The sequence below is a fragment of the Chelmon rostratus genome, chromosome 12 (genome assembly GCF_017976325.1).
Source record: "Chelmon rostratus isolate fCheRos1 chromosome 12, fCheRos1.pri, whole genome shotgun sequence".
Classification (NCBI taxonomy): domain Eukaryota; kingdom Metazoa; phylum Chordata; class Actinopteri; order Chaetodontiformes; family Chaetodontidae; genus Chelmon; species Chelmon rostratus.
Window position 1 is genome coordinate 27,374,976 of NC_055669.1, and position 27,382 is coordinate 27,402,357.

A 27,382-nucleotide genomic window follows, 5' to 3' on the forward strand; every position below is an offset into this window, starting at 1 on the left:
TAAGTTGTTTTTAGAACTGACAAACTGCTCTTTGTAAAATATGTGAGCAAAGACCTTCGACTGGCTGAGTCACAGCACATGTCTCCCTCCCCTCTGTCCCCTGTCTGTCTCTCCTCTGTCTGTCTCCCTCCCCTCTGTCCCCTGTCTGTCTCTCCTCTGTCTGTCTCCCTCCCCTCTGTCCCCTGTCTGTCTCTCCTCTGTCCTCTGTCTGTCTCCCTCCCCTCTGTCCCCTGTCTGTCTCTCCTCTGTCTCCCTCCCTCCCCTCTGTCCCCTGTCTGTCTCTCCTCTGTCTGTCTCCCTCCTGTCTCCCTCCCTCCCCTCTGTCTCCTGTCTGTCTCCATCCTGTCTCCCTCCCTCCCCTCTGTCTCCTGTCTGTCTCCCTCCTGTCTGTCTCCCTCCTGTCTGTCTCCCTCCCTCCCCTCTGTCTCCTGTCTGTCTCCCTCCTGTCTGTCTCCCTCCCCTCTGTCTCCTGTCTGTCTCCCTCCTGTCTGTCTCCCTCCCTCCCCTCTGTCTCCTGTCTGTCTCCCTCCTGTCTGTCTCCCTCCCCTCTGTCTCCTGTCTGTCTGTCTCAGTTTCACAGAATAGTTGAAAATGAGTAAATCCTGCAGTAGAACAGAGATGTTTTACTGCACTCAATACTTTTACTTTAATATTTGAAGTACATTTACTGCTTACTGACAGGCTTCAGTAATATTTTCAATTGCAGGATTTTTACTTGTAGCATATTTTCTCGCGTGGTTTTAGTAATACAAAGTAAAAAAGTTTTTCTAAAGAAGTTTTTACGATGATGAAGAGTCTGCTGAGGAATGAGTTACCTTCAGTGTGTGTGTGCGTGCGTGCGCGCGCGCGCGGTCACGTGTCATCACCTATAGTTTCTATGAGTTATTTCTTGACATTAATGTAAAACAAGTTTGGAATGATTAGATAACATTGATTTTTGTAATAATTTGTATGTATATCATATAAAATGGATATTAATGAGTCGTTTTGAATGTTCTGAACTGATGTTCATGTTTATCTGATGAGGTTCATCACTGTTCCTCCTTCTCATGAGTAGCCTGCGGCATCACGCATGCGCACTTCACCTCCACTATCAAGCCGATCCAGAGTGTCAGGTTGCAGGAAGTTACCGGATGTTGTATGCTCTCTCATTCAAAATAAAACGTGCATCTCAACAACATACTTCGTTGATCTCAAGGGGAAATTAGTCGTAAAAATAAAATACTGAAAGATAAAGGCAAATATTGAAATATGCTAAAGAAAAATAATATAATAACACGAAATATAACTATGAAATGAAACACAGTATATCAGTGTACATGTTGTATAGCACACTGGATTGAGATATATACTATATATACTATATACATAAAATCAAGTGAAATATAACATTTTAAAAGACGTGCATCAGCACGAGGCAAAGCACAAAAGTTTCAACCCAACTTTTCCCTCAATAAATATGTGAATATTGTTTATCAAACATGATTGTAGATTAAAAACAGAATAATGGTTAAAACTGTAGTTAAGTAGAGCACCAAATAATGGAAACCTGCAAACATGAAGCTGTGAGTGTGAAGAAAGTTCGTTATCTTTATGATATTAACTGATATTTGTTTGCACTTCATGTTTTTATTTTGATCACTTCGAGTTAAAACTGAGGAATGACCTTTGTCATGGTGTATTTACTGTATTACTGTGTATCAGTAAGTAAACTGATGAACTCCTTCAGAAATGCTGTACATCATGGGAATATAATAATTCTAATGACGCTGTTGGATTTTATTTTGAAAGTCCTGGCCGGGGTCACGTGGTACTCGGCGTGTGACTTGACAGCAGGTCAGAGGAGGAGAGAAAGGAGGAATGAATCACTGGGAGGAGACAGACTGATGAGAGACAGTCAGAGGACGACACAGCCTGTCACCGCAGGTCCCTGAACGCACCGCGGCTCACCTGTTTTTCTCTTACCTGGTATTTTTCTGACTGTCTCCGGTGTGAATGATGCCGGATCACATCTCAGTGTGTGAGTTCCTGTCGGAGACCACCGAGGACTACAACTCCCCCACGACGTCCAGCTTCACCACCCGGCTGCAGAGCTGCAGGAACACCGTCAGCATCCTGGAGGAGGTAACCTGTCTGTCTGCCTGCCTGCCTGCCTGTCTGTCTGTCTGTCTGTCAGTGAGGTCTGGCAGAGTGGGGCTCATGTCCCTGAAGTGCCCCGACTGGAATTTGTCATTAATTGTTCATTAAAAATGGAAGTGCGGATTTCTGAATGGAGTCTGGCAGAGGAGCTTGTCCGTGTCAGGAACGTCACCTTGAGGCTCCCGGGCCTGTGTTTACACCTCAGGTGCAGATTTATTATTATGCGGCTGTGATGTTCAGGTGATTCATGGGAAATATTGTCGGTTGTTAACAGACTGAAGGAAACTGCATCACAGCTGGACTCCTCTGGAGCAGCCAGAGAAACCAGCAGCAGCTTCATTCTGAAGATAAACCACGTGTCTGATGTTTGAGGTCAGAGGTCAAACATCGTGTCTGATGAGCCTGAATGAGTTTATTAATCATGAGAAACTACATCTGTTCACCTTGAACTTAACCTTCCTCGAATTTACCCTTTAATGATCATGTCACGGAGGTGTTAATGGAGTAAATCATGTAAACATTAATGATTGTAATATATTTATTATTTAAAGTGAGTGAGGGGAAAGTCATGAAGCCCATAAAATCTCAAATTCAGGTGTTTTGTTTTTCAGATCAAGAGACGAATGAAGGATGTTTGGCCGCACTCATTTAGATTAAGATGTTATTAAGATGTTATTAAGATGATTGGTGCTCATTCGGGGGATTTGAATGTATCATGTTTTCAGTCAGTGGTTCATATTTATTCAAAATCCTGATGTGACCTGAAAGCAGCATGAGGACCATGTGGACTCAACCCCGCTGCGTTCACTGACAGAAGCTGCAGGAGTGGTACGTCACTTCACGGGTACGTGCACGTGTGCGCGTTCTGGTTTAAACATCATACTCGGTGGACTTTCAATGGAAAAACACACCGAACAGTGAATGAATCAGTAAATCTGTGAGCAGGTTTCTGAGCTCACGCTGACAGTTGCTGTCCGGTCTGTGGGTGTTTTGGTGTTCAGGGATCTGCAGCGCCACCAGAGGGGACACGTTGGAACAGGTGGTCTCCAGGATGTGAGGGGTCTGCATGATGCTTCGTTCAGTCCAGAGGGGTGTCAGTCCTGAAGGGAGGGCGGGCTGGCAGTCCTCCTGGTCAGTTGCAGTCTGTTCGGGTCCTGTTTGGTGGCAGACCCAAACCAGATGCTGATGGATGAGACTAGAACCGACTGGATTATTCCTGTGATGATGGAGGCTGTGTGTGAAGTCCACCTTAGGGCCAGTTGGATCCCAGAAACCTGAAGGTTCCCACAGTGGAAACAGTGTTGCTGAGGATGATGATGGGGGCAGTTTTGAGGGGCCTCTCCTGAAGTCCACTATCATCTCCACAGGTCTGAGCGTGTTCAGGTCCGGGTTGTTCTGACTGCACCAGAGGACCAGCTGTTCCACCTCGAGTCTGTTTGCAGTCTCCTGTAGTTGGTCATGTTCTGCAGTTTCCTCCACGCTGACGGAGGGTCGTCCTCCAGCTTTTTGGTGTCGCACCTCTTTATTACTTTAATCCTCTTTGTCAGCTGGTTTGGTTTTACAGGACCCTGTCCCCCTTCTGTAGGCCCCCTCCTGAGCCTGGTGTGGCTGCCTGAGTGTTGATGGTTTAATGTTGTTGTATGTGCAGAAGGTTTTAGTTGGCACTCACAAGAGTAAGATGATGATGATGATGATGATGATGATGACTGGAGTCATACATGGTCACCTTGACAACCTCCTGCCCCTACGGACATTCTGCCATGGCAAGTTAAGATAAGATAAGATAAGATAAGATAAGAAACTTTATTAAACCCCAGCTGAGGAAATTTGGTGTTACAGGCAGCATCAATAGAAACAGGAAATAGCAAATAAAAAGTTGGCATAACACACACACTGCAACACACACACTCACTGTAACACACACACACACTGTAACACACACACACACACACACACACACACACACACTCACTGTAACACACACACACACTGTAACACACACACTCACTGTAACACACACACACACACACACACACACACACACTCACTGTAACACACACACACACTGTAACACACACACTCACTGTAACACACACACACACACACACACACACACACTCACTCACTGTAACACACACACACTGTAACACACACACACACACTGTAACACACACACACACACACACACACTCACTGTAACACACACACACACTGTAACACACACACACTGTAACACACACACACACACTGTAACACACACACACACACACACACACACTCACTGTAACACACACACACACTGTAACACACACACACTGTAACACACACACACACACTGTAACACACACACACACACACACACACACTCACTGTAACACACACACTCAGTCTCAGTCTGAAATAAATATAATGAATTCTGATGAACATGAGATCAGAGCAACTTCATTGTCAGGCGTCGCTGCACAAAGAGGAGGGACACTGAAGACACGGAGGACAGTGGACAAAGACCGAGACCAACATGTCAGTCCACAGTCTGTCTCCCTGAGTGTTTGATCGGGGGGTCGGACGTCAGACCATGTCTCACTGAGCTGTTGAAATAAAGCTGACTTGAAGTTAGCAGTTAGCGCCACGCTCACCCTGTGCTGCATGGCGTTGACGTCCGTTAGCGTCACGGCTCCATCAGTCCAGACTGAAACACCATCATATGATCGTCCATGTTCCCCTCAGGTCACACTGTAATAATCAGATCCTCTGACTGTTCATCTAGCGCCACCATCAGGTCAACATCTGAATGTGTCCATCAGAACTCATGACATTCCCATCAGCCTCAGCTGGACTGTGTGTTTAATAGCTAATGTTAGCATTGTCATTGTGAGCATGTTAGCATGCTAATGTTAGCGGTTAGCTGCAGCCTGCAGGACTGGAGGCAGACAGCCTTATTCTCTGTCTTCCTGTCTGTCCCTCTTCCTGCCTGTCTGTCTGTCTCTCTGCCTGTCTGTCCCTCTTCCTGTCTGTCTGTCTGTCTGTCTTCAGGCTCTGGACCAGGACCGCTCTGCTCTGCAGAAGGTGAAGAAGTGCGTTAAATCCATTTGCAGCTCAGGACAAGGTCAGAGTTTGATGACATCACCTCAGAGCTTTTTGTCTTTGCTTTGTTTCGATCATTAAATCTGTCAAACCCATCAATTAATTGTGAAAATAATCAGATTAAACGATAATGAAAACAATTCCTGCAGTCCTAAAGATTCTTCATCTTTAACGAGCAACAAAGTCACTGAATCGGCTCTTCGTTCACCTGCAGTGGTTTGAATTGTCACCTGACTGCAGTGATGTCACGGCGGACTTCTGTCCTCCGTGACATCACTGCTGCTGGTGAGTCACTCTGTAAGAACCAGACTGCCTGTGTTGCTTCTGTTGATGATGATGATGTGGTGGAGCAGAGCATGCTGGGAACCAGGAGAGCTTCAGTCAGGCTCTGGAGAGACTGGGAGGAAACAACTCTGAACTGGGAGCAGCCTTCGTTAAGTTCTCCTGCCTCGTTAAAGAACTCGCAGCTCTTCTCAAGAACCTGGTCAGTGAGCCGTCGGTCAAACCTGCTGTCGATCATTCGATCAGTAATCAATACCTTCGGCTGTGAATACTTCTGTCTCCTGTCAGCTGCAGAGTTTGAGTCATAACGTCGTCTTCACTCTGGACTCGCTCTTAAAGGGAGATCTGAAAGGAGTTAAAGGGGTGAGGTTTTACCTGATCGGTCATTATTCACACTTTGAAACGTTGAGTTTATTTTGTGGCTCTCGTGTTTTTGGGTTTTCTTCTTTTATTAAAATGTCTCAGTGAAGCTCAGTGTTCATTTAACTCCGACTTTGTTTCTTTTGTTTCAGGATCTGAAGAAACCTTTTGATAAAGCCTGGAAGGACTACGAGACCAAGTTGTGAGTCAGTCTGACGTCTTTAATACAACATAAAATCTCAAACTGGTTGTTTTTTTTCATCTCACCTGCAGTGAAAACCAGGTTTTTCTAATGTCTAATACTCAGATGTTTCACTGAAAGAGTCTCCAAGCCTTTGATGGAATGACTGATAGTTCACAGTTTGTGTGTCCGGAGCCACCTGTAACGCTCAGGTTGGTACAGTAAATGATGCAACAGTATCGTACAGGTGTTCATATAAATGTTAAATAACAGAGGAAATGGAATCTTGATCATGATTAATTCTTCAGCCTTTTAAATTAGTTTTTAATCATATAAAAACTTTTCTTTCTATATGATAAAAAAGTGCAAAATATTAAACCTATAATGTAACTAGTGATGCTGCAGAAGTGTGTCGTGTGAACTCTGTAAAGAGGTCTGTGCACAGTGCAGGTGACAGCAGGCTGCAGGTGACAGTAGGCTGCAGGTGACGGCAGGCTGCGGGTGACGGCGGGCTGCGGGTGACGGCGGGCTGCGGGTGACGGCGGGCTGCGGGTGACAGTAGGCTGCAGGTGACAGTGTTGCAGGTGACAGTAGGCTGCAGGTGACAGTAGGCTGCAGGTGACAGTGTTGCAGGTGACAGCAGGCTGCAGGTGACAGTAGGCTGCAGGTGACAGTGTTGCAGGTGACAGTAGGCTGCGGGTGACAGTGTTGCAGGTGACAGTAGGCTGTGGGTGACAGTGTTGCAGGTGACAGCAGGCTGCAGGTGACAGTGTTGCAGGTGACAGCAGGCTGCAGGTGACAGCAGGCTGCAGGTGACAGTAGGCTGCAGGTGACAGTGTTGCAGGTGACAGTAGGCTGCAGGTGACAGTGTTGCAGGTGATAGCAGGCTGCGGGTGACAGTGTTGCAGGTGACAGCAGGCTGCAGGTGACAGTAGGCTGCAGGTGACAGTGTTGCAGGTGACAGTAGGCTGCGGGTGACAGTGTTGCAGGTGACAGTAGGCTGTGGGTGACAGTGTTGCAGGTGACAGCAGGCTGCAGGTGACAGTGTTGCAGGTGACAGCAGGCTGCGGGTGACGGCAGGCTGTGGGTGACAGCAGGCTGTGGGTGACAGTGTTGCAGGTGACAGCAGGCTGCAGGTGACAGTGTTGCAGGTGACAGTAGGCTGCGGGTGACAGTGTTGCAGCTGACAGCAGGCTGCAGGTGACAGTGTTGCAGGTGACAGTAGGCTGTGGGTGACAGTGTTGCAGGTGACAGCAGGCTGCAGGTGACAGTGTTGCAGGTGACAGCAGGCTTCAGGTGACAGCAGGCTGCAGGTGACAGTGTTGCAGGTGATAGCAGGCTGCGGGTGACAGTGTTGCAGGTGACAGCAGGCTGCAGGTAGGCTGCAGGTGACAGTGTTGCAGGTGACAGTAGGCTGCAGGTGACAGCAGGCTGCAGGTAGGCTGCAGGTGACAGTAGGCTGCGGGTGACAGTGTTGCAGGTGACAGCAGGCTGCAGGTGACAGTGTTGCAGGTGACAGTAGGCTGCGGGTGACAGTGTTGCAGGTGACAGCGGGCTGCAGGTGACAGTAGGCTGCAGGTGACAGTGTTGCAGGTGACAGTAGGCTGCAGGTGACAGTGTTGCAGGTGACAGTAGGCTGCGGGTGACAGTGTTGCAGGTGATAGCAGGCTGCGGGTGACAGTGTTGCAGGTGACAGCAGGCTGCAGGTGACAGCAGGCTGCAGGTGACAGTGTTGCAGGTGACAGCAGGCTGCAGGTGACAGCAGGCTGCGGGTGACGGCAGGCTGCGGGTGACAGCAGGCTGCGGGTGACAGTGTTGCAGGTGACAGCAGGCTGCAGGTGATGGCAGCATGCTACGTCGTTGTGTTGTCGGCTGATGGCGTTGACAGGTGTGTGTGTGCTGTGTTGGTCTGAAGGTCGGACATTCTGCTTCAGGCTGTGTTGAGGGTGTGTAGGTACAGACGCAGGTGTTTGAGTCCTTTCTGTCGTCAACTGAACCAAACAGTAGGTCCTGATCAGGTTTCCACCTGGTGACCCTGCAGACTGACTGAACTCTCCACACGCAGAGTCATACTGAAATTTCTTTTCTTGGTGAAACAGAGACACAACTCAGGAAAGGTTTTTTAATCAGAGGTGTTGCTAATCAGCTAATTAACTGCCTAGACAATCTGATTGGCTGAGCCACTGTGGTTTAACCTGAGCAGACACAGTGTAGATTTAGTCTGCCGAGTATCTGCTCTTTCATTGGGTGACAGACGGACTTAAAGGTAATTTAATGGTATGGTAAAGCGTGGCGTTACCTGTTGGTACATTACCGGATCTAATGAGGTCAAACTTTAAGGAACATGAACACTTCATCACTTCTAAAGGGACCCTCCACATTTTATTATGTTTTGATGACAGCTGATGTCATCATCTCAAAAACTGATGACAATGAAGTGAAAATCATTATTTATGCTGCACTTCATCCGGTTTTAGATGCTGTTAACTGAACCTGAAACCAGAGGACCAGGTGTGGATCAACACGCCTCATTTATTCACCTGTTTGTGTTTTTCAGCACAAAGATCGAGAAAGAGAAGAGAGAGCACGCTAAACAACACGGGATGATCCGAACCGAAATCACTGGAGCTGAAATTGCTGAAGAGATGGAGAAAGAGAGGAGGCTGTTCCAGCTGCAGATGTGTGAGGTACCACAGAGTCCCCTACAGGCTGCAACGGTCATTACAGCCAGACTCAATCATCAGACATCTGTTCAGTCTTATCAGTAGTGTTGCTAAAACAAACAGACATTATTGTTTCACACTTGACTTGGACTCGACATGGACCTGTTCTCAAAGACTTGAGAGGTGACTGGAGACTTCTCTCAACTGAGCTGAGACTTGTGGGCTTGAGATATGACTTGACAATCAAAGGAGGGTTGAATCAGGGGCAGCTGGACTGAAGAAGCTTCTTCAGTGCTAAGTGATAGCGGGGAGTCCCAGATATTTAACCTCTGTGAGGTTCGTTAGTGCTCCTGGTTGTGTAACGACGGTCGAGTCGTTGGAGTCGTCACATGAGGACCACTGTGAATAGTTGTTAAATCTCCTGTGAGAGGTTGTCTGTTTTTACATAAACAGCCTCCTTCACTCTTCTTTCAAACCGTCTGTCCTCTCTGTCCAAAACATGTACGTTGTTGTCCTCCAGTGAGAGTCCCTGATAGTGTTGACCTGAGGAGTTGGCCTTCCTTCGGTGAGCCACGTGTTTGTTTAATGGTTGTTCAGTTTGTACCGCGCTGTGCGTTCCTCGGCGTGTTGGACTTTTCTTGTGTTTGGTCTTTCAGGTGGAACAGTTTCTGTCTTCTCTGTGTCTGTGTGGATTTATTCTGAGGTGTGAACTCACCACAGTGGCAGAATGTTTGTCTGAATGTCTGGTTGGAAACACATTACTGAACGTCTTCATGACCACGAGTCTTTGTCACAAGGTACTTTCAGGAAAATACCAGGACACTTTCATCATCCGTCAGATCTGTTCCAGCTTCAAATCATGTCGATGATCTATGGAACACCCTCAATATTCTCAATATCTCAATATTAAATTGATCGCCAAACTTTCATTCTGTTAGCACCCAGAGGGACGGCAGAGTGAAAACGCTGTGAATCACTCCTTCAGATTCACTTTGAACTCTGGAAAGAAAAAAGACATGTTTACAACCTGAACTTGAAAAGTCTTTTTTCTCTGAGATCATGAAGGAGATCAGTCACAACTCATGGATCTCCAATTCCAGTATCCCCGAAACCAGTTTACCCACCAAAGAAGAGCGTTTCATCCTTTTTACACCTTCCAGGTTCACAGTGGAGCAGGTTGAAAGCCCTCACACAAACACTAAAAGCATCTGTATGAGATGCCGAGGCGTGACAAAGTGGGGGTATTTGATGCTCTGGGAATAAGACCAGACTGACCTTCTACATCAGGCATGTAGAGGTTGGCCAGAAATGGAGACACCAGTAAGCCCACGGCAGAGCCAGGCTTTTGTCTGGTGGTGCGTGCAGTCCAGTGCAGTGAGGAACGCACAGACCATTAAACAAACACATGACCACACAGAGGGGGTGTGGTCTCAGCAGTTCACCTCCACCTGAAAGACAAGGGACTCTCATTGGAGGACAGCAAGAGAAGACAGCAGAGAAACCATCCGTCAACATAGGAGGAGGTCTACGACACCCCTTATCCTCCACCTACAACACTGCCCTTTAACCCTCCTCAGGAGATTTAACACGTGTCCTCAGGTGACTCCAACGACTATAACAACCAGTAGCACAACGACTCAGGTGGTATCAAAGACCTTGATAACGACCCTGCAGAGGATTCCCCACCAGTCAACTGGAACTGAAGAAGCCACTTGGCTGAGAGGAAGAGTGTCTTCAAGTTCAGAAGACACTACGAGGACCTGGATGACTGAGAATCTTCACAGATGACATGACTTGAGATTGGTCTGGAATGACTTGAGACCTGACTCAAGCTTGTTTCAGTTGACTTGGAATTGTCTTGACTGATTTGAGAGTTGACTTGACTGACTCGGACTTGACTTGTACCGGTCCTCAAATACTTGAGAAGCTGCGTATCTTGAATGCAGCTGCAGTTTGATTGACAGCTGCAGTTTGATTGACAGCTGCAGGTTTGATTGACAGCTGTGTGTCTTTGTGTCCAACAGTATCTGATTAAAGTCAATGAGATTAAAACCAGGAAGGGAGTGGACCTGCTGCAGAACCTCATCAAGTATTACCACGCTCAGTGCAAGTAAGAACTCTGACTTCAACGTGAACTTTCAGCCTCATGGTTAATTTTTGAAACTCACTGAACTTCCTGTTTGCAGTTTTTTTCAGGATGGCTTGAAGACAGCCGATAAGCTGAAGCAGTACATCGAGAAACTGGCTGCCGACCTGTTCAATGTAAGATCGTTATATGTTCCATTCTGACTGATCGCATGCTCAGGTGTGGCAACAGGTGCGACCTCTGCTGTCTCCACAGGTCAAACAGAGTCAGGATGACGAGAAGAAGCAGCTGACGTCTCTCAGAGATCTCATCAAGAGCTCCTTACAGCTGGACCAGAGGGAGGTACGACACCTGGGAGGGTTTGGGGTGGGGTCCATGGACTGAGTCCTGTTCCTCAACAGAGAAATCTTCAGCTCAAGTTCACCACTGATGTGACGCTCTGTGTCCAGAGTTGATTGGCTGTGATATAACATGGGCGGGTCAGGGGGTGTGGTCTAATGTGATACATCCTGCAACTATTACAAATTTCATTACATGTTAAAACTCTTAAAGAGACAGTCCACTTCTACCTGCCTCAGTCACCTGTTGACCTTTGACCTCTGTCTCTCTCTATCACTCTCGGTCGCTCTCTCTGAAGTCCAGGAGAGTAAGTCCGTACGATCTCTCATCATCTTCAGTTCTTCATCTTATCTGCATGACAGTGTGTCTCGGTATCATCATGTTCCAGACAGCATTTAGTTATGTTTTCTATAAATTAGATCATTTCACCTGATATGAGACAATGATTGTGTCATGAACATGCTAGTGTTTAAAAAGGGTTGTTTGACTGAACCAGTTCTGGTTTTCTGTGACGCTGACTCAGACGTTCACTGTATATCTGTGTTTAACAGGACTCTCAGAGTAAGCAGAGCGGTTACAGTATGCACCAGCTGCAGGGAAACAAGGAGTTTGGCAGCGAGAAGAAAGGATACCTGCTGAAAAAGAGTGACGGGTACGTCTGTCTTATATTCACCTGCACAGGTGTTCGTAGGCCGTGTGGTTGGTTGATACTACATATTTACATTTATTCATTTGGCATATGTGTACTTTAATGTGTTTGCCAAGCCGAGGTCAGTTGCTGTGCGTTGGTAAATAATGCCCTCCAAGTTGTTTCAGAATGTATTTGTTCCTTCCAGTGAAAACGTGGCAGCTTCAAGCTTCACCGGCTGTTTTCTTTCCATCAGGTTGAGGAAGGTCTGGCAGCGAAGGAAGTGTTCAGTGAAGAGCGGCGTCCTCACTATGTCCCATGCGACAGTAAGTACTACATCTCCCATCATGCATTGCACCAGTCAGCAGCATCTGTACACAGCAGCAACATTCAGCTGACCAAAGACTTCACATCACTGATCAGCCATCAGGAGTGAACACACGAATCATCAGCTAAATGCTGGTTGTTGTCTTCATGAACATCGAGAGCTCGTAACAACATGTGGCTTTAAGGCAGAAGAGGATCCACGATGGAGCCCGGCTGGAACCATGGAGCCGATCAAGATTTACTGAAGTCCAGCTAAAATTAGTCTTTGCTAAGGAATCGATGTGTATACAGTAATGTCGGTGTCAGGAAGCAAGTAAACCTTTGATGCAGACCAGTGTTTGGCAGCAGCGTCGTTACTTCTTTAGCTATATTTCTCCGTTAGCCTGGCGGTAACGTTAGCATCTCTGTTTTTAATCAAACAGCTTTTCATTAGCTCAAAGTAGTGCAGCAGCATCCAAACAAGCTGCATCTCTGAAGCTGAAACGCAGCCGAGCTCTCTGCTGCGAAGGATGTGCACGTGAAGGACTTCCATGTGGCAGTGACATCACGTACGCATGTTTGCTTTTGTTTGTGGGTGGGTGTTTCTTTGTTTGTGTGTTTTGTTTCTGTTTGTTTGTGGCTTTGTTTTTGTTTGTGTGTTGGTTTGTTTGTGTTTTTGTTTGTGTGCATGTGTTGGTCTGTTCGTGGGTGTGTTTTCTTTCAGTTTGTGTTTCTTTCTGTTTGTGTTTGCTTGTTTCTGTTTGTGTGTTTTTGTTTGTGTTTCTTTGTTTGTGTTTGCTTGTTTTTGTGATCATTTTGTTCACAGCTCATTGTTTAATCAGGAACAGTTTCAGTTTTTATTGATCACTGACTGGACTTGGTTCAGTGTTCGAACAGCAGCTTGGATGTAACAAACTTCTTTTGACATGTTGCTGTAGCTTAGCATACTACATTTGTCTTCAGCGTAGTGAAACTTCATTAAATGTCGAGGAACCAGTAGCGTAGCTCACCACACTTCCTCAGTGGCTTCCTAACACTGATGCTGACCTGCAGTTTCAGCCATTTGATTGGTACAAAGCCCAGTGCTCTTACCTGTGGCTCCACCTGTGAGCTTAGCCCTCTGTTCATTACTGCAGACGTCACTCCACAGATTTATTCTGACTGCTTTACTCTGACACAGAGGTAGAATAAGAAGCATCCACAACACCTGCAGTGTAATTTACTTTATATTCCCGTGCACCGAAATAACAGATAATATATTCACCTTCCTGCTACCATTTTCACTTCAAACAACAAAGAGCTTAAACTACTTTTAATGGGAAGAAAAATTCATTCGTCTCAGCAGAAATTAAAGACTCGCTGAGTGAATCCATCTGAACACAGGAAGCACTCTGTCGGCTGAGTGGGAACACTGGTTTTAATGGAGTCTAATTTCAGCTTTCAGTCTGTTAATGCTGAGTCACATAATGAAAAATTCAGCAGCTGTTCTGGTGTCTGATGACAGGAAGTCTTTCTGATGTTTCCCTGCACTGTTTATCACAAGCACCTTGAAGTTAAAGGTGATGTCAGGAAATCCAAAATCCACGCTGCTGATTCTTCATGTTTCACTCATTCAAATTCTGTTCCATCATCATAATTATTCTTCAGTTTGCACATTGATGTATTGTATCTTGGTCTATTCTGTACAGACTTCCTGTCTGCCCATCCTGAAGCCCTCTTCCCTCCTCAGTTGCTCTTCTCCAGCTCTCCTCCCCTCCATTTTTTCCCATTTTTAAAGGGTTTCATGGGGACTTTTTCTTTATCTGAATGAGGCTCTAAGGACAGATGATTGATTGTAAAGAGCCTTCAGGCACATTTGGTATTTGATATTTGGCTGTATAAATAAAGTTCAATCATCACAGTTTTACAGTCAGTGTTATTTTCAGTGTTTTAAGTTTTATTGTCATTGTGTGGCAAGAGCAGTCTCTGTTGGTGCATTCAAGGATGATCTGAAATCAAAAATTTGACAGTTGGCTGCTGTGATGTGTGCAGGAGAGTTTCTACGATTTGTTGTTAACGTGCTGAAACATGTAGAATCATTGGTGTGGGGGTTGTAAACAGCCTGTACTGAACTGTTTCTGTCAGAGGGTTGAATGTAGACAATCTGTCTGACTGACTGTCTGTCCGTCAGTCCAACAGACAGCCTGTCAGATTGAACCTGCTCACCTGTCAGGTGAAGCCCAGCACAGAGGACAAGAAATGCTTTGACCTCATCTCTCGTAAGTCTGTCTGTGACTCATATGTATGTTTGAGCCTGATACCAACATCGATATTTGAGATTTAAACATCAAATGATCACACATCAACGTGTTTGTGGATGTTTGGCATTTTGCAGTGTAAAAAAATCAACCTGTCAGCACCCTCTGGTGGACAAACGTTGTAATGCAGACAGTTTCCTTCTTGTCCTGCAGATAACCGGACGTATCACTTCCAGGCTGAAGATGAGGCGGAGTTTGTCAGGTGAAACATCGTCACTTCCTGTTGAGTCTGCACACACCTGTCAGCTCTCCATCCAGCTGAAACCATCTGAGGACTCAGCTTTCGCTTTCTGAGACGCTGCTGATGAAATGTTTAACATGTTTTCAGGTTGTGTGTGTGTGTGTGTGTTACAGCTGGGTGTCTGTGCTGACCAATAGTAAGGAGGAGGCCCTGAACATGGCGTTTAAAGGTGAAGGTCAGAGTTCAGGTGTGGAGGAGGAGGAGCTCACCAAGAACATCATTGAAGAGGTGCTTCAGTTGGCCGGCAACGACACCTGCTGTGACTGTGGAACCGCAGGTAGGCGTGTTGTGGACTTGGTTCCTTTCCACCGCTGCTGTTGGGTTTGAGTTTCAGAGACATGATGGTGATGATGTCACTAAATAAAATGTGTGTGTTTAGATCCTCGCTGGATCTCCACAAACCTGGGTATTTTGACCTGCATTGAGTGTTCAGGAATCCACAGAGAGATGGGAGTCCATGTATCCAGAATCCAGAGTCTGGAGCTAGACAAACTGGGAACATCAGAGCTGCTGGTAACCTCCCCAGTCTGCCTGTCAGTTTCCTGTCTGCTCTTCACCCCTCTTTATTTACACCTTCTCTCCTTCCTACCTGCCAGCTTGCTAGGAATGTTGGAAACTGTAGTTTCAATGACATCATGGAGGCCAGCCTTCCATTTCTGTCTCTGAAGCCAACAGCCTCCAGCAACATGTGAGTGTCTCTCTGTAAATATTTGTGACATTCAAATTAATATTCAACACACAAAGTAATATTTAGTAGTTATACTAGTAATTATACAGTAATTTCACCTGTAAATCTGCTGCTGTCTGCAGGACGGCAAGGAAGGAGTTCATCAATGCCAAGTATATCGGCCGCAAGTTCATCAGGCGTACCATCTCCATGACAACCAGCAGTCTGGATGAGGTGTATGAAGCAGTGCAGTCCAGAGACCTGCTGTCAATCATCCAGCTGTTTGCTGAGGGGGTGGAGCTGCTCCTGCCCCTCCCTGAACCAGTCAAGGTTGGTTGGATGCTAGACCTGTCAATCATTACATCCACCCTGATGTCATGGCTTTCTCTAAAGGAGGAGGTTTCTGTGTGTTTGTCTGTCCAGAGGCCTGGTGGTCCAAAGGTCTGCAAGGAGATTTTTGGGGTCTTTTGATTTTCCTTTATGTAATTTTAAGGATCCCCAGTTCTGGTTGAGAAGGTTTTAGTTGTCCCTTAGGAGATGCCGCTGGCTCTCAAGGAGAGCATCCCTCGATGGCGTCTGATGGCCCTCAGAATGTGGTCGGGGACCTTGATGGGATCGTGTCTTTTCTGTTGTATCTGCTTTACCTACGACTTGCTACACACATTTAAACACGTTCCAGGCATCACTGAGGAGATCCCATTGGTCTTCTCTAAAAAAATGAAAGGGGTGCTATTTTTTTTCCAGGGATCTTTGAAGATATGTCAGGAGGCTTTGAGGTAGCTCCACACATCTCTGACACAGTTTTTCAGGTCTTTCGGGAGATTTTGTCTGAGGTCAAATTCACGGATCCCTTCGGAATATTGTGTTTAATTGGTGTACATGAGTTCCTTCAGAACATGCTACATAATTTCAGGGTTTCTGGTCTAACTCAGTACTCTTTGAGGGCATGCTGGACATGTACATGGATTTTATGTTTTCTGCCAGGGACTTTTTGAAGACATTTCAGGACTCTTTGATGTCGTTCTAGGGATGTAGTTTCCCTGGTCCTTAGGGAGGTTAGGGGAAATTAAGGCACTCGTGTGGTTCTAGTTATCCAGGAGGTAGAAGAGGTGTAAATGGCTTTCAAGGAGGTACCCATTGTCCCTGGCAGCTTCAGATGGGCTGTAAAGAAGATGCAGAGATCCTTACTGGGGTTGAGTCTAATCAAGTGGACCTGAGCTCTGTCAGGACATGCTATGTAATTTCAAATTGGTTCCCAGGTCTTCAAGTGGGTTCCAGACAATTGAGATTTGGTTCACGGGTCATTTCAAATTTGGGGAGGAGGTTCTAGGTGTTCATTAGGATGTGTCATTGGTTCTTAAGAGGGTTCTCGCAGCCCTTGGTTCTGTGTTTGTGGAGACTGCAGAGATCCTTGAGATTTTCTGTGTTTTAGCTGTAGCCTCCTGAGGACATGGTACATGAACTTAAAGGGGTTCCAAACATCAATTAAGTTTTTTATTAGAAATTTATGAGGGTATTCTATAGGAATTTAATGTGTCCTTTCACATATCCCAGGACGTTTAGATTACTTTATGAAGGCCTTAGGGTAGTTCCAGTGTTCTTTGAATCTGGTACTTACAGAGGGGATTTGTCCATAGAGGAATGTCAGGGTATTCAAGGGGTTCTGACACTACAAAGGGATGATCTGGATGTTCTTCAGGAGGTTTTAGTAGTGCTAGAGGAAGTATCTTTTACTGAGATGTTCCTGGGTAATTGGGAAGGTGTTTCAGGGGGTTTCAAGGTGAACAAAGGTTCCATTGGATCATGTAGGCCTTGGTGAAGGTCTGAGCACTCTCAGAGCTTTGTTATATTTGTGTTATATTGACATGTTCAGTTACTTGCTTTAACATATTTTTGCTCAGGAAGAAGGAGAGACAGCTTTACATTATTGTGCTCGGACAGCTGATCACTCCTCTCTTCATCTGGTCGACTTCCTCGTCCAGAACAGGTACGAAGCGTGTGTGTGTGTGTGTGTGTGGTGTTTGTGTGTGTGTGTGTATACAACTAATGGTCTATAAGCTCCTGATCAGTACAAAGGCTAAAATAATCACTGTTAATGTTTTGTAATGTTGCAGCTTTGAGATCTGCCCTAACAGTCCAGGATGCGCTCAGCTTGTTGGGGAGCTGTATTAGCAGCGGGTGAGCAGTGTATTAATGTGCTGTTTGTGTCACCTTGTGTGACTGCCTGCAGTGGTAACCTGGATGGACAGACGGAGGGAGGAAACACCGCTCTGCATTACTGCTGTCTGTACAACAAGCCACAGTGTGTAAAACTGCTGCTGAGAGGAAAACCTGACATCCACATCAGTAAGAACCAAACAACACTAGACTAAACTAGGTTCCATACAAAGGCCCATGAAATCTTTCACTAAACCATTTAAAAGAACAGTTTATCTTCTCCAGAGTCAGATGTTTCAGATGGATATCAGTTGTGTAATAGGAACAGAGAGAGGTCCAGGACATGGCTAGCCGAGCTTTGCACAAAGACTGGAAACAGCCTTGGTCCACCACTACGTTCTTACAAGCTGCCTATGTCCTGTGTCTCCTCAGCCAATCAGAGTGGAGAGACAGCGCTGGACATTGCCCGTAGACAGAAGAACTCCCAATGTGAAGAACTGGTAGGAAAGTAGTCCTATCAACAACAAGTCAGTATCTGGTTTTACTGTGGTCTCAGAGAATACTCCATTCTGATTGGCTGGCAGGTGATAACTTTTAGTGACCATTCAGTATAACCAAACACATATGATGGAGGTGAACACAGTTATGTAATGTAATGCTAGGCTCCACTGCATATTCTTAACAGTAAAGATGCATTTTCACAGTAAGCCCAGTGGCCCTGGGCTCAAAGCGACAGTCTCCTGATCAGTGGCCCTCAACGAACCCTGTTCTTTTCATTAGGAAGATGAAGGTAGGGTCCTGAACATTTTCTCTGTCTCCCAGTTGGTGGAGGCAGTTTCTGGCAGGTTTAACCCTCATGTTCATGTTGAATATGACTGGAACCTCAGACTGGATGAACTGGATGAGAGCGACGATGAACTGGATGACAAGGTAACACCGAGCAAACAGCAGAATAATCGATCAACGGATTGTTTTGTTTTGTTTTTTCAAAGATTTTTTTTGGCTTTTTGCCTTCATTGAGAGAGGAAAGTGACAGTGAGGAAGGGGGGGATGACATGCAGCAAAGGGCCTCAGGTCAGGATCAAACATGGGCTTCTGTGGTAAGGACACAGCCTGAGTACATGGAGCACACACTTTACCAGATGAGCGACCTGGGCACCCTGGATCAACTGGCTTTGGTGTGACAGTTTTAGGGACCTTCTGCTCCCTTGTCTTCCTTAATAAGTCATCTTGCTTCTCCTCTGCCTCCTCCTGCAGCCCAGTCCAGTGAAGAAAGAGCGTTCTCTCCGTCCTCAGAGTTTCTGTCCCTCCTCCAGTGTTTCCTCTCAGGAGAAGCTTTCTTTGCCGGTCTCCTTTGTTCCTCCTCACAAGGACAGACAGCGTCTCTCCTATGGGGCATTTGCCAACCCCGTGTACAGTACCTCCTCTGACAATCCTCAGTCCCCTGGGCCCGACACCTCAGGACCTTCACAAGCTGCCGGGAGCCAAGGGAAAGGTAAGTTACGTAGACCAGTTGGTCTTAAATTGAAGGTGCCAAGAGTCTTTCTCACAGGTCCAGAGAACCCAGAGAGGGTTTTAAGAAAGGATTTTGGAGGTGGTTCAGAAGATATTGAGAGGTTTCTTAAGGCAGTCCAGAAGGGCTTTTGGGCTTTGGAAGAGGCTTTGAATGTGATCCATAAGGCCTTGAGGGGATTTCAGATGTTTTTGAATGTGACCCAGAACTAGGATACATTGCTGTCACCTTTACTTGGGTTCAGTGGCGTTATAGAGGTTATCTCTGATCTGAGATCTGTGATTAGGTTTTCAGGGCCAGGAGTCTTTGAGGTTCCATGAAATTTAGGGATGGTTTCTCTTGGATTGCTCCAGAGGTCTCGGAGGCAGCTCTGCATGTTATTAGGGAAATCTGAGTGGTCCCATGGTAACTTTGCGTTTCTAGGGGGTCTAGCACTATTCAGGAATGTTCCACAAGTCCTTTAGGGGCTACGGTGTTGCTAGAAGAGGAACTTGCTTTCATTGCAAGGTCCCTGATGGCCTGGGAAGGTTACCTTGTGTGGTGGGATTGGATGAGTTTTTGTGGGCTTGAGAAAACTATGGACTTTTAAAGTGCTTAAAGGAACACATTCTCACTCCAAGCTCATCACAAAGGGGTGTTAGGTCAGGACCCCTTGGCTTTACTTTATAATGCACTGGATATCCTTTTAGTATATTTTTCAAAGTCCAGTTAGCAACGGCCGGTAAAAGCTTGCTGAGAACAATGATAAACTTAGGGAACATTGTGAAACTGTCACACTTTGGTTAGGTTTTGGCACCAAAACTACTTTTATTAGGTTTAGCTTAAAATAAGTATGTTATCTATGTACATTAAGTTATTTAAGTTACTTAACTTCACTTGCAAAAGAAATCCACCTTCACTTTTGCTTTCACAAGGGACACAAACCCCAGTCTCCTAGGTAGAAGTCCTGTGCTTGATCCATCCAGCAACCCCACCTACCTCCATATGCAAATACAGGCTGTCTGTTTGTCTAAGTCAGACCACCCTGCACATTGAAAAATTATGCTAAAGGGATACCCAGTGACTTAAAGTGAAGACAAGGAATGCTGATCGAGGGTATATATGTGACAGTTGAGAATGGGTGGTTTGAAGATGTCTCAGGTTCTTAGGCCTCTGTCAACTTTTAATAAATAATTTCATCTCACTAATATTCATGAACAACTAAATATAATGCTGTATGCCCTGAAGATTCTCAGTAATCAAGGCCCTGGTTATCCAAGGGGGGTTGAGTCAAGGGCTACGAGACTTGGTGGTAAAAACTTTTCAAACGTTTCACCTCTCATCTAATGGGCTTCTTCAGTTCTAACTGACTAGTGGGGAGTCCCAGGTAAGTCACAGGTCACCTCTGTGGGGTCGTTATCAAGGCACCCGTTGCAACCAAGTCCAGCTGAGCTTGATTGAACCCTCCTTGGACATATGCAGTGTGATGTATTTTTAGCATTGCATCAAATCACTGACTTGTTTTTCCCTCAGGCCCCGGCACTACACCCCCCACATCCCTCCCCCTCACTTCTCAGATCAGTGGAGGAGGAAGCTGGACTTCAGGAGGGGGAAACTTGACCCTGAAGAAGAGGCCCCCTCCCCCTCCACCTGGACACAAGCGCACCCTGTCTGACCCCCCCAGCCCAGTCATGCAGGGACCTGCAGGTAAGGGTAACACTCCAGTGACTCAGTAACACTATACAAACCAAAACCCCTCAAACATTTCACCCCCTGGTGGAAATATAATTGTTTTCACACAGGAAGTGAGTTGATGCCTCCACCTGGAAACAGGACCAACAGATTTGAAAGAATCCAGCAGCAGCAGAGGTATTTTTACACATGAAATACTCTGACCAGCTCCGGTCAAATAAACAGTTAAAAGTATAATGAATATGCGAACGAACTATGGTAAAGATGATATTTGACCTCCCCGGTTCTTCTCCAGTACGACCCCCAGTATCACCAAGTCCACACTGGGACCCAGAGTTCTACCCAAACTACCTCAGAAAGGTGAGACAATATCAGTGTATGAATGCATGTATGTATCAGTGTTTCTGTTGTGTTGGCCGCCTGTAGTACAAAGCAGCGTTCAGTAAAGAAAGGATCAGATTTTGATTGTTCTGCCTATATCAGTCCCAATACTCATACCTAAGATCCTCTCAGGGCGTCTCTTACTGACAGTATAATACTGTCATGATACAGGTAGTACTGGTCAAATTATTTACTCTTGATAGGATAAGATAAGATAAAACTTTATTTATCCCCAGCCGGGGAAATTTGGGCATTACAGCAGCATGTGAGAGCAGTCGGAAGAAAAACAGCAACAGAGATAGAGAACATTTGAGAAAAAAACGAAATACAAAATAAAAAGGTAGACTATATATATATGTACACAGTGTGTAAGCAAAATGAAATTTGACTATATAAAAGAAAAAAAAATGTAGAAAAATATATAAAAATTTTTTTTTTAAAATACGTATTGCCCCAATAGCTGTGGAAAAAAACAATGTAAGCTGCCTTCAGTTAAAAAATAATAATAAATAGTGTTACTACTATTGCACCGAAGAATAAAATATACAAAACAGGAAAAGATATGTAATATTGCACAAAATGTAAAGGACATGAGCGTATGTTGGCAAAAATGATGAGAGAAAAATAACAGATTAATTGTCAAACAACATCAACACAGTCTGATGTTCAGTGGTGCAGGAGTTGAACACTCTGACAGCCGTTGGTATGAAGGACCTGTGGTAGCGTTCCTTCTTACAGGGTGGATGCAGCAGTCTGTTACTGAAGGAGCTGCTGAGGGCCCCCACTGTGTCATGCAGGGGGTGGGAGGGGTTGTCCATGATGGATGTCAGCTTGGCTAACATCCTCCTCTCACCTCCATCCTCAGTGGTGTCCAGAGGACAGTCCAGGACAGAACCAGCTCTCCTGACCAGTCTGTTCAGTCTCTTTCTGTCCCTCTCAGAGCTTCCAGTCTTAGCAGACCACTGCTGGGGCTCTGGTCTGCTAAGACTGCAGATGCAACCACAGAGTCATAGAAAGTCCTCAGTAATGTCCTACATACTCCAAAGGACCTCAGTCTTCTCAGGAGATGGAGACGACTTTGGCCCTTCTTGTACAGGGCATCAGTGTTCGTGGACCAGTCCAGTTTATTGTTGAGGTGGACACCCAGGTATTTGTCTTCCTCCATGGTCTCAATGTCCAAACCCTGGATGCTAACTGATGTAGTCTGTGGTGCTTTCTTGTGGAAGTCTATCACCATCTTCTTGGTCTTGCTGGTGTTGATGTGCAGGTGGTTTAGTCCACACCAGTTGACAAAGTTAGTGATGACTTCCCTGTATTCCAAATCGTTCCCTTGTGATACACATCCACAACAATGGCTGTATCATCAGAGAACTTCTGGAGGTGGCAGCTGGTTGTGTTGTGTCTGAAGTCCGATGTGTAGAGGGTGAAGAGTAAAGGAGAGAGGACAGTACCCTGCGGGTAGATGATAGCATCTTCCACACCAATGCCTGGTTGATATGGGAACTTTAGGGGGTCTAACTCACTGCTCACCAGGTGACGAAGATGGTTAAGTATATTCCTCTCCAGAGTCTTCATCAGGTGGAAAGCTAAGGCTACAGGCCTGAAGTGGTTGGGCTCCCTAGGATGCACAGTCTTTGGCACTGGAACCACACAGGAAGTTTTCCAAAGAGCAGGAACTCTCTCCAGGCTGAGGCTCATGTTGAAGATGTCCTCTTCTCCGTATCTAAGCGGGGATCTCCGGTCTTTCCGCTTGGAGTACGCTGGTATTGCACAGCGCTAATGGCTGGTCCCAAGTGTAAACAGTAGAGCCATGTCTCAATGGATCACCCGATGTCGTCCTAGATGTTGGATCTAGGAGATTTAAATACCACTGAGCCTGCTGCGTGTACTAGCTACTAACAGGCTACAACATATGTGAATGCATTGGCTGCCACTAAAGAAAGGGATGCGACTTACCTTAACCACAGGTGAGCTTGCCTGGCTTTCTACCATTGTTCTGCTCTTTCCTACAGTGTCGTACTGCGTAGTTGGGTTAGTTTGCTCCGGTCCGCTTCTTGTAACAGCTGTGCACTGAACTCTACCTTGGTTTAAGTTTATTTAGTGCAACAAACAGATGCAGACAGAAACTAAACCAAAAACACAGCATTGTCCATCACAGTCTTCCACTCCTGCCTCCCTGCGATCTGCCCTCAGACTGGCTCATATTACTGAAGATTTGCCCTCTTGAAAATTGGGAACCAATCTAAAATCACAACCTCTGGCTGTGACGGTCCTCACTATGGATATCAAACCTGTTCATTTGTCTCTGTCTGATTTTGTCTTTCATCTCTCAGTGGCTTTAAGGAAGATTGACATCATCCACCTCCCCTCTGTGGACAAACCCAGTCAGCCTCCAGAACTCCTTAATCAACCTTCCTCTTCCTCCTCCTCTCAGCCTGACCCCCAGAAGTCTCCTCCCTTCATTGATGCCTCCCCCAAACCCTCCCTCACCCCAGTGGACTCCACTCAGAGAGACCCATTGACTGACAAGCTCCAGCAGTTTGACCTACCACCCAAACCTCACCAGTCTGACCTCCCCCCAAAACCTCTCTTCAAAGATCTTCCTCCCAAACCCCAGATCACAGACCTACCACCCAAACCGCCACTCAGCGACAGGCCTGGCCCCGCCCCTGCTGCTATGGAGATCCAGGGATCCAAGATGGTGATGGCGGTGGCAGAGGGCCCATCTGTCCTGCAGGAAGAGCTGTCACCTCAGCTGGCAGCTGAAGATGTTACCGATAAGTCACCGCTGGAGATGCCCATTCCTCTGCCTCGCAAAATCAACTCTGTGAGGGTCCTCCAGATTAGAACACGTTTTCACAGGAAAAGAAAGAACGCAGACTGTTTATTTGGTTTTCTTCTCTCTGTTCTCCAGGTGAAGAATAAAATCAGGCGGGTGAAAACCATCTACGACTGTCAGGCTGATAATGACGATGAACTGACATTCGATGAGGGAGAAGTCATCATTGTCACTGGAGAGGAGGACCAGGAGTGGTGGGTAGGTAACACTACGCTTCATCGTGAGCTTCATAACAGTTAATGTGGAAAAAAAACAAAACTCAGCTCAACAAACAGCCCAACTACAGATTAGAAAATAACATCTAACCAAAACAAAGATGGTGGCACCTCTGAACTGCTGTGTTGAACAGAAAGAAAACCTTTGATGATAAGATGATCAGGGTTCCCTGATCTTCTTACCTGTTCTTACATACTAGAGTTAACAGATTTTCCGTCACTATGTAACAGCATAATTCCCAAGAATTTTTTTTTTTCTGGGATTATCTCACCTGCACCCTTTTGTTGCACTATGGTTTGTATATACCTGATCCCAAAGAATGTTTTTGTCTCACATCTGAATTGAAACTGTAATTTTAATGTGAAAAGCGAGTCAAAGTGTTTTGTGGAGGCTCCGATGTCCCAAAGATTATATTGTTTGGTACATACAGCCTTCAGTACACAAACACATGCAGAACATCTCAGGTTTTCACAGGTAATTTTCACCAAAAACAGGATCATAATCTGGTGATAAGTCTTTGGGAAATACTTGAATTTCATTTTCAGTATTATATCCATCCACCCATCCATCCATTTTCTTCCACTTATCCAGGGCCAAGTCACAGTGGCAGCAGGCTGAGGAAGGTAGTTCAGATGTCCCCAGCTCAGCTCTTTCTTTTAGTACGGTCTGGTACAATAGCCACATTACTGCTGACACTGCACCAAACCGCCTGTCCATCTCATGCTCTATTTTGCCCTCAGTGGCAAACAAGACCCCAAGATGCCATGACCTCATTTACACCTGGCATTAACATGCATCTTGGGAGATCTGATCACAAGTGGACAGTCTCACATGGACAACTCTGGAAAAGGAGAAAGTCCAGCCCTGCTTAAGAAGTTTGGTTCCAGACCCATGACTAGGCATAGAGGTGAGCCTAACTTTATTTAGATGGCACTGCTCCACCTCCTGCACCATCTCTAGGTGACATTCCACGTCCCTTGAACCAGTCTGGATTGCCAGGGGTCATCATACCTAGGTCCCTGCCTTTGCCTTTTGTCCGGCTTGCAGTGCATCTTACCCTAATGCCCTCCCTTTGGGTGGTGTGCCCACAGGGCAGCAGCCCCATGCAGTTCATTCGGGCTGTGCCCGGGCAACCTCGTGGGTTGGCTTTTAGACGCTCACTGCAAGCTTCTCTATCAGGCCTGGATCAAGGAGGGGGCCTCATGTTCTGTGCTCCAGGCAAGATGCTGCAATGCCTTGTTGGTTGACTCATATATTATTTGTGAATCACTCTTAGTCTGACCCCTCTCCTGAGACCAATTTGTCTTGGGTGACCCTACCAGGAGATATCGCCCCTGACAAGAGTCAAAGGGACACACAACCCACTCCACCATGTTAAGTTAGTTCCAAGAACCACCTTAACAGCAAATTAATCTGTAATTTTTAGCTGATGTGGCCTATCACACATATATTCTGGTGTAATTTGAGTTACATTTTGACTTTCTTTTTTCTCAGATTGGACACATTGAGGGACAGCCGGAGAGGAAAGGCGTCTTCCCCATGTCCTTCGTTCACAACCTCTGTGATTGACAGCCACAGAGAGTGTGCAGCTGCCACCCAGCAGCATAAGCCCCACCCATCTGCTGAGGTCACACTGGTGACAGTGGGTGGAGTCAGTCAGCGTGGAACTCGTTGCTGACCAACAGGAAGGAACAAACCAAAACAAGCCTCAGTTAATTAAGTTATTGCTGTATATAGACTATATTACTCTGCCTAACAGTGTTACCGTAGCAACCCAGCATGCTGACCCGAGCTGGTCCTCACAAAGGACTCTACAGAGAAGGAAAGGTCAAAGTTCAGAGGTCAGTAAAAGCTGAGGGATCAGGGAGCATTTCTCATTGGACCAATGCTGCCCTCTGCTGGCCAAGTAGTTCATCACATCACTAGCCAATAACACAGAAGCACAAGGAAACACAAGCTCTCTAAAATAAAGAAAAGAAGCACAACATTGATGAGCAATCCCAATTGAATCAGTACATAGTCGTGGAGTCATGGGAGGCAACACTGTATGCCAGCTCACATTGGACATCGGTGAGGTACACCTGGACAGATAACCAGTCTATAGCCCAGTTTATACTGCATTATGTTGCATCTGCAAGAGTCCATTTCATGTCATTTCTGTCTTCCCATGTCCACGACAATCTGACATCCACCCACCACCCAAAATTAGAGACTGTGTGGACTGCCAGCACTGTGAGTGTGACGGATGTAGAAAAGCTTGTGTAGTGCACTGTATTCATGTTTGTAATGAATTCACTATCCTTGGTCCTGTTCTCATAAACTTTCTCTCGTTGTCAAACCAAATACACCAAACAGAGTTCTTTGCCTCCCGGCCGTGAGGAGTCCATCTTGTTTGCTAGTGCACAAAGGCATCACATGCAAGTCTGCAGCTGTCCACAACTGCACTGAATTATAACCGAGGCTTTTCATGGATAAAGACAAGCACTCACAGCTGCAGTCTCCAGGTAACCTGGAGACAAACACGCCATCTCCACACAGATCTGGATTCAAACCCAGGACCTTGTCACCACTGAGCCACTCTATCACCCAATATAACTGCTGTCTCCTGCTTCAACCAAGTGTCACATGAAAAACCTTTGTTGATGTGTGTATCGTCGAGCCCGACTGATTTTATCAGATGATTTAATCTTCTGCCACAACTCTCGGTGATCAGTGTTTACAGTGTTGCCTCATAGGAAACATGTAAAGTTGGAGGTAGTTGATAAAACAAACTCACCATAAGGAGCTTTTAACTGTATCACATGATCTTCCTCAAAAGACTGAGGGTGAGTCTGACACACGGTTTAATGTACATCAGGTGAGCACTGAAGTGAGTTTTTATCCTCATTTGATTGTAGCTCAGGTTTTACATCCATTTTACGTTTTGTGACTTTTCCTTCTCGTCAGATTCCTCAAATCTCATCAAAGGCGACTCTGACTGTATTTACTGTGTGTATAAAAGACAAACATGTGTCTTCTGAAGTCCATCTGTCCCTGTACATAATGTATACACCTGTCACCTGTCCTCATTAATGTGGTTTCATCTCAGCTAAGCCCCCAAGTCTTATGTTCTTAAAGTTAGACTTTCTTCCTAAAAGTCAAAATACCAGCAACTTTCTGCTGAAGCTGTTTCAATGAAAACCATGAGAGGATTCATCGTGAGAATCCCCACACAGCATTGTTGTAAGAAATCCAGTCCAGTCCAGTTTAAATCTAAATCTCTGATTTCTGCCGTGACATTTTGATGGAACACACACAACAAAGTTATTTATTCATATTTGTCCCATTTAGCT

General features: G+C 45.8%; 1 protein-coding gene across 1 annotated transcript; it reads left to right on the plus strand.

Moving 5' to 3' along the window:
* Positions 1 to 1,998: 1,998 nt before the first annotated feature.
* On the plus strand, positions 1,999 to 25,619 carry asap1a (ArfGAP with SH3 domain, ankyrin repeat and PH domain 1a). The gene is made up of 29 exons (XM_041948270.1): positions 1,999 to 2,124; positions 5,173 to 5,245; positions 5,577 to 5,707; positions 5,794 to 5,868; positions 6,018 to 6,067; positions 8,604 to 8,733; positions 10,734 to 10,819; positions 10,896 to 10,971; positions 11,051 to 11,137; positions 11,433 to 11,441; positions 11,686 to 11,786; positions 12,019 to 12,088; positions 14,239 to 14,326; positions 14,519 to 14,567; positions 14,720 to 14,883; positions 14,986 to 15,119; positions 15,203 to 15,294; positions 15,417 to 15,603; positions 17,175 to 17,260; positions 17,504 to 17,619; positions 17,863 to 17,930; positions 18,253 to 18,360; positions 18,688 to 18,925; positions 20,456 to 20,635; positions 20,725 to 20,791; positions 20,910 to 20,974; positions 23,329 to 23,828; positions 23,910 to 24,032; positions 25,545 to 25,619. The coding sequence occupies exons 1-29, from the start codon at positions 1,999 to 2,001 to the stop codon at positions 25,617 to 25,619; spliced, it is 3,354 nt and encodes a 1,117-aa protein (XP_041804204.1).
* The last annotated feature ends 1,763 nt before the right edge of the window (positions 25,620 to 27,382 follow it).

Bases quoted from the DNA above. Each gene is read 5' to 3' on its own strand.
- asap1a (XM_041948270.1), top strand. From the start codon at position 1,999: ATGCCGGATCACATCTCAGTGTGTGAGTTCCTGTCGGAGACCACCGAG. The intron at 14,568-14,719 runs GTGAAACATCGT...TGTGTGTTACAG, and splicing joins GATGAGGCGGAGTTTGTCAG to CTGGGTGTCTGTGCTGACCA. The intron at 17,620-17,862 runs GTAAGAACCAAA...GTGTCTCCTCAG, and splicing joins AAAACCTGACATCCACATCA to CCAATCAGAGTGGAGAGACA.